At 32.6% G+C, this 7,416-nt stretch overlaps 1 protein-coding gene across 1 annotated transcript; it reads right to left on the reverse strand.

The window, feature by feature from the left end:
• Positions 1 to 3,781: 3,781 nt before the first annotated feature.
• LOC145317495 (uncharacterized) lies at positions 3,782 to 6,889 on the reverse strand. Its single transcript, XM_080158603.1, has 4 exons — positions 6,417 to 6,889; positions 5,174 to 5,347; positions 4,617 to 4,757; positions 3,782 to 4,277 (listed from the first exon to the last, which is right to left on the reverse strand). Exons 1-4 carry the CDS (start codon positions 6,858 to 6,860, stop codon positions 4,236 to 4,238), a joined length of 801 nt encoding a protein of 266 aa, XP_080014729.1. The 5' UTR covers positions 6,861 to 6,889; the 3' UTR covers positions 3,782 to 4,235.
• Positions 6,890 to 7,416: the final 527 nt, after the last annotated feature.

Consider the following 7,416-nt stretch of genomic DNA (forward strand, 5'->3'; position numbering starts at 1 on the left):
AGCTTCGCTGTTGTCATCCTTGTTAATTTAGATTTTGAGAAGGGAATACAGGGCCCCTAAACGCTAGAGGCGAGTAGTAAAATAAATTGAATTAAATTTTGATGTTCAACTAAAGATTCTAAAAGTAAAAACTTATTTTTCCCGACAACTTTAAAATTAACTTTTGTTATTAGTTTCAAAAAATGATTTGTATAAATTTTAAACGTTTTAACAAAAATGTAGGTAATTAACCTCGTTACATTCTATTTGAATTGCACAATTACATGTTTAGTTTATATTTGTAAGTCATGAAACATCAGCTTAGCAAAATTGGATCTTGTGCAGTTCACGGTTAAATGTCAGGTATCTATAGGGAAAAACCAATAGCCGATAAATTGATGTATATTTCCAATGATAATACACAAAAATATCCCTTCTGTAGATTAAAATTGGTAGTTAAAACGTTTGAACACTCAACTTAATTAACCAACCAATCCAAATTCACTATAGTCCCCAATTTTTTTAAGCCAGCGAATAAGAAAACATTATAATAAAACTTGGGGTACTAGTGTAATAAACAGCTCATTGTCCCCTCTCTCTCTGGTAAAATGTAGCTGAAATCGAAAAACTACTAAAAACTGGAAACTTAGTAGGTTGCTAGCGGCTAAACGGCTGAAATTACAAGTCATTGTCAACGCATCAATATTGCCAGCTTAAAATGTCCACAAATAATCAAAAATAGACAAGATACATGATGTACGCCTGGCTGGAGAAAACACGCGTAAACTAGGCCAAATTTTTTCATTATTAAATTTTTTCTATATAAAACTATGTTTAGAACTTCTAGTGCTGATAATATGTGGAAAATTACAAAAACATCCAGCCGTTTGGCCGCTATCGGCCTTCAAGTCAAATTTCTAAGTTTGAAGAAAAGTTAAAAACATTTTTTCATTAACTGCAGTAGATCCGAATAATTAAACATGAATTTCTTTTTTAAATATGAAAAAATGCATATAAAAACTTTTTATTTTTTATATGTTTTAATATTTTTAAGAGTAAAACCAAACTTGACCAAACAATCGTTTTCATTATTTAAAGTTTTAAGTATCAAATTAATTATTTGTGTTTAAACTTAATTTGGTTTTATGGTGAAACGTTTGAATTTTTTTAACGTTTTTTAAGACGGTGATCCATAATTTAGATTGTTCTCAATATTTTAAAATTAGTTTATGTTAATAAAAAATTATTTTTTGTCGTTAAAAATACATATAAGTTTATTTGAAATGTGTTGTTAAATTGCTACAATTGCTCCGTCGAGTACAGGTAGATAAAAACTGAAGAGTATTTTGCGTGCCCATTCAACAAGGTTGGGTCCGCCTACCCTCCCTGGTTCCTCCCCGTCGTTCTGCCTTGGTTAGAAAAAGAGTTGGGGCCTGCAGGGTGGGGTTAAATTGTGGCCCCCAAGAGAATGTGTGAGAGTTTTATGGGGGCGGGAGGCCTAGAATCCGAGCACCAAAGCCCGATACTATACATATTATAATAATAATAATCCACTCTTTTTTTGTATAAAATGTATCAAGTATATGAGAATAAAAACATGCATTTAATTCAATACAAATATTTAGTACAATCATTATAAAAAAAGCTAAATTATTTGTGTTAAAATATGCTTTTTTTGAATGATAATTCTAGTAAGTTATTAGTTTAAAAATCAATTAGTGTACGTTTGACTTAAACATAGCAATTGTTGACATTTTTAAGTTTTAAATAATAATTCTTTAGATTTTGTTATTCTATTATATAAAGTAGTAAGCTTTTTTTTGTCTGTAACGAAGGATCTCACTAACCGCTGAACCGATTTGGTTCTCCTTTACAGTGAAGTTTTTTAAAGGTCCAGGGAATATTTATATCTATTTTGGGGAAGGTAGAGAAACCGCCCTTAAAACAAATGACCTCTCCTCCAACCTCCAAAAAAACAACATTTTTTTTTCTTTTCCTTTAAAACCTAAAATTAAGGGTCAACTTACCCCGCCCCCTGTTCCCTCAATTGTTCCTAGATGCCTCTAGGGGCGTAGCTTTGCTTAAATGGATGTTTTCATTCTTGTTTTATACATGTACTATCATTTAATGGATTATTTATGGGTACAATCTTATCATTTGCAGTAAAAGTAATTTGTGTAGACTTATGGTCTAAAACTTTCAATTATACATTAAAAAAATATTCGTAGCCATTTTATGATAGGTGGCGTCTGTATATCTGTCTGTGCGTTTGGAAATAATTTAATTAGAATCAAGTCTCTTTGAAGACAGCATGTTAAAATTAATTTTAAATTCTTAGAAGGATAGAGCTTAAAATTTCCGTAAATAGAGCGACGTTTCATTGTATGAACCAGAGTATGATGAGCTGGGTTAAAACAATTTTTTTAATGTTCATTTATTTATACCAAAATACCTACAGTTTTCTTTAAAAACTTTCATAAATTTTTGTTTAAATAATCGTTTATTAAAGTTTTATATTTTGCAGATATATTACAGAAAGCTTTGCCCTTAAAATACCAAAATCATGATTTTTATTAAAATCATACCATTGTACTATTTTAATATCTTAAACTTCAGAAATTAATCTAATTTTTTTTCAAATTTCCTTCCTATTCCAAGAAAGTAGGGAAGTTTAGTGCCTATGAAAATGACGTCATAAAATACTAATGACCAATGATAGGCTGATACACAGACTAAATTACCAATAGCAAGCCAATTTTTATTGACTAATAGTAGGTCGGCATGACGTCATTTTTTATAGGCACTATAAAAATCTTCTACAAGCGGTTATAGAAAGTAAGGTATATATTCTAAAATAAATGTATTGTAAAAGTGTTGAAAAAGAGGGTTTATGTTTATTATGTGATAGACAAGTGAACCTTTCAACAAAATTCCCAAGGCAGTTTTCTCAATATAAGAAAGTTGTCGGGGCTCGGCAGTCACAGTTGCGCGTTTTTTTAGAGACACGAAAACGGAAAAACCTTTCCTTTACAGCTATTAACAAAGCACACAAGTAAATTGTATTACTATGAAGGATTAAAATTGTATATTAGATTTATCTTAATTAATCATTAGATTTGTACATTTTTTGTCTTATTCTTATTTTTCTAGTATGTATATTCTACCAAATGACTATTCATAATTCATCCGGAGCTAAACCGCACTTTTTCAACGCGTAGCAGCTGCCGAGCCTGGAAAACTATACAAACATGATACAAGCATATGCTTAGAGGTTTATTGAAGATTTTATAACGGTGCTAAAATTCTTTGGTTTTTGGCAAATTCTGTAAATTTAGAAACCATCGCTTATCCTTAAAATAAAGTAATAGGATCTCTGTGTAGCTTTTTATTGTTCATGGACTGGTTTATAACAATTTCGGGGGAGGGTACCACCAACCTTTAAAGGTACCTCAAGGGGCGTAGCTGCTAGTAACTCAATAGGTCATCTAACGAAGATAACATTTTCAACAATTAATTTTTTAAAACTACCCAAAAATTTAAAGATTTGACTATACAATTTAAAATGAATTTTGAATAATTGAGTTGAAAATTTCCCACTTTCTTTGTCCAACTAAAACTACCAGAACTGTTGATATTTTTTGTTGATACGCTACTCATGGTCTGCTATTTTTCTTAGCAAAAGTACTTTTGCTTATTTGATATTCAGATCGTTTTATAGGTTTAAATATTTTAGTATCTTTTATTACTAGACTTTATTGCATTGTTCCATAATCTTTTTTTGCCTTCCAAAATTATAAATAAATATTTTGATAACATTTATTTTTATTATCAAGAAATCAACATAAATAAATATTCAATAAATACAAACTTTTATAATTTAATTAAATCTGACTAGATCATACTCAATATAGTAAAGTTTAATCTCTATTCTATCACATAGACAACATATTTTTAATAAATAAATAAATAAAACATAAAAAAAATCAAATCAGATGACAAGAAAAATTTGACTAGAGGCAGTTGATAAGACTTAGCTCTACTCTACAACAAGCAAAATTTGGAATTTGAATTTTACCAATGCAATGGTAAAAATGCTAAATTGCTTTAGTTAAAGAATACAATGTTAATTTTTTTTTGATTTCAGAATTTGACGTGAAATGAGGTAGTGCACACGAACAGATTTTAGTTTTTTTTTATCCTCATTTTAGTCAAGATTCTGTTGGAGGTTTGTTTTCGTCCATTCTGTTAGGCAATGTTTACAGGGAGTGGTTGAGAAGGTTGGTCTTGTCCGAGGCAGCCTAAATTAACAGGTTTTCATAGAATTAAACGAATTAAAACAATTTTTTAGGTATGCGGAGAACACAATCATATTTATTTCCTAGGTTAGCTTAGGAATTAATACTTCCAAAGACTGTCATAAAATCTATTTATGACTTTGGAAACCCTATCTCCTCGGCTAGCCTAAACAAATTTTTTTTATAAGTTTGCATAGTAAACAGTCCTTTAAGATGTTGTTATTTAAGTTCAATATACGTTTAGTTAAAATTCAATAAAACCGTAATTTTTTTTCAATGAACACACGAATATGGTTTTGGGAGAATAAATAGATTTAAAAAATTTTAATTTAAAATTCTTACCAGTTTAGAAAGTTGAGCCAGACACTTGGTAACCTTAGGTATGTTTCTGAGCTCAATAAGGTCCTCTGGTTCAAATACATCGACCACACCGTATCTGCGGATCTCACGGATGACAGTCTTTACTCGATCCATCACGGGGTTCTAAATAAAAAATTTGTATTAAGCGAAGCTGTTCTACAATTAGGGTAAGTCCGTATGTCAGTCCATCCAAAACCGATAGCTCGTTAATCCAGGTGTGTTAGAATTGTTCTATCGATTTTAAACTGTTTATTAAAGAATTAAAATCTAAATGCAACACAATTGTTTAATATAAGTGATCAATATATTTAAGAATTGGATTTTAAACAATGACTAATATAACCTAATCGTTTTATAACATAAAAATCTTTATTTTTAGTAATAAATATATCTATATAATGAACTTTCTTAAAATAGACATGCTAATCTACCACATAAAATCTATATAAGCAGATATTTTTTAAGTATTAGCTGAAAAAAAAAACACCAAGTTTTTTTAAAAAAAGAATTAGTAACAAAATGAGGAGAAAACAACTTACTGTGCCCCAGTTATCATCAATCTGCTCGAGGGGAACAGAGTTGAACACGATGCTGGTCATCACTCTGGAGAGGATGGACCCGTCCTGGATGAAGTGGTCGTAGTCCGTCGTCGGCTTCTCGTGCACAATTGAAATTATCCACTGCAGTACTTTGTGTTCCAACTCAATATCTCTCTAAACAAGAAAAAAAAATCAATAAAAAAAAGCAGTAGTAGAATTGTTTAACTAAGGCTCATTTTTTTAATTTAACTGTTACAAATAAAGTTGAAGGTCTTTATAGTGCCTATAAATTAAATGGCGTTATACAATACAAATGACCAATGATAGGCCAATACAAAGAATAAATTACCAATGGCAGGCCAGTATGATGTCATTTTATTTATAGACACTATAAAAAGCTTCAACTAATGTTCATTTTTTTAATTTAAATGATACACAATTAAACAAATAGTTGAATTTAAATTATATTAATGCAAAATTTATACGTAGAAGAATTAATTGTTTGTGGTGGTTGTGTAGTTGTATGCTCAGACCTGGCCCTGCAGTAGATCATGATGATTTACATGTACATAATGACCGTCGGCAGCACCAGGTCGGGGCAACATCAGCTATTCACCATCTTCCTCGTGTATGCAGTAATGATGCACATTTTTTATGCAGTTTATTATTATTTTTGTTACATAAGAGTGTATAAAAGTCCTCTCACAGACAGACCACAGACACATTATCATAATTTATCAGAATAAAACTGAGTGTATTACATGTAGTAGTTGTGTTGTAGTATGGGTAGTAAATGATATTTGGAAATAAATATAATCAAGAAGAACTAGGGGGATGCACTTACATAATTGTATATTAGAAAAACATTTACTTCAATATCAGAAAAGAGACATGGTGGAATTATGTATACTGTCTTTGGGTAAAATGTATCTTTTTCTGATTTCTTTCTTGAACATTGGATAAAAATGGCTATTTAACTAACTTTTGTATTTTATCACTGTTTTTTAATGCTTTAGTATGACTGTGTTGGTTATAGATGGAATGTTCTGATATGAGAGCAACCGGGGCTAATCGGTGCATTTACCTTAGGTAATCAAAGAGCAGATAAAAGCCCCGATGAACCCGATTGCTGGCATAATTATTTCCTCTGCTGTCTTGGACATCATTGTCTTTGTTCACATTATGGATATAAAAAAAAATGATAATAAATGTGGATAAATAAAAATAAATGAAAAAAACTCACGGAAGTTTTGTGGGCTTTATGTCTAGTCTCGTGCAGCTTGGGTAGGTTGTCCTTGGGTGCGTGAGGGAAACCAGAAGTATTGGATGGCACCTCATAGGTGGATGTAATGGGAGGGGGCAAATTTTTTAATTCACTATCATCAAACAAGGATGACTTTCTGCTGGTGGGCGCAGAAGAAGTCACGGATGACGCAGGCAAGGAGGTCTTCTCCCTCTCCTTGTTCAGGGAGCTGATGGTCTTCCTGTACCTGAGCGGGGAGTCGGCAGTGGCGGAGGACAGGCTGGCGTAGCCAGTCAAGCCGCTGCTGCTGCTCGTGGACACACTGTTGCTCTCCCCGCCGATGCTCAACTTGCGCAGCTCCGACACCTCGGTTGGCTTGACCGCCGGGTCATTGGAGGTGCGCCTTATGGGCCGTCTCACAATAGGAACAATTGTGTCAGGCATGTTTGGATAACTGTGGACTACTGACTCTCTACAGCAAAGGTGTAGGCTATTTAAACATGTGCGGATCTTGCGGCTGTGTGTCATTTAGGAAGGGAAAGGAGGCGTGTGCGTGTGTGTATATTTAGATATGCCATATATGATCAGAGGGTGTTGCAGGGGGTGAAATTTTGGGTGGGGGGGATGTTGGGGAATATTTCCTGAAACATCACCTTTCTATCACCTTTTTTGGGCCCAGCAACACATTTGGAAAAATTAAACTTTTCTAGCATCTTAAAAGAATTATTTTACGTATAAATTTTATAAAGAATACCTAGTTTTTGGTAAAGATCATTTTCATTGAAACAATATTTTTTTCTATTTTAAATGTATTGCGGGGCTCTTATGTTTACCTATGGATGAACAAACCTGAGTTTAAGATTCTATTTCTGTATCTTAGAAGACACCCCTCCTCCTCCCTCCCCCACTCCCCCACTCCTCACCCTCCTGTTTTGTCGGAGGTATATGTTGAGTGCATAGGAGACCGGATCCAACCCTCCCCCACCAACACACCCCTTTC

This window comes from Acartia tonsa, chromosome 4 (assembly GCF_053477335.1).
Source record: "Acartia tonsa isolate MP-2025a chromosome 4, ASM5347733v1, whole genome shotgun sequence".
Classification (NCBI taxonomy): Eukaryota; Metazoa; Arthropoda; class Copepoda; order Calanoida; family Acartiidae; genus Acartia; species Acartia tonsa.

What these genes read in the sequence shown, in the direction of transcription:
- LOC145317495 (XM_080158603.1), bottom strand. Translation starts at nt 6,860, where the DNA reads ATGCCTGACACAATTGTTCCTATTGTGAGACGGCCCATAAGGCGCACC. An exon ending in ATAAAGCCCACAAAACTTCC is followed by an intron (nt 5,348 to 6,416) that starts GTGAGTTTTTTT and finishes TTTCTTGTTTAG; the next exon opens with AGAGATATTGAGTTGGAACA. An exon ending in TGGCTCAACTTTCTAAACTG is followed by an intron (nt 4,278 to 4,616) that starts GTAAGAATTTTA and finishes CTGTTAATTTAG; the next exon opens with GCTGCCTCGGACAAGACCAA.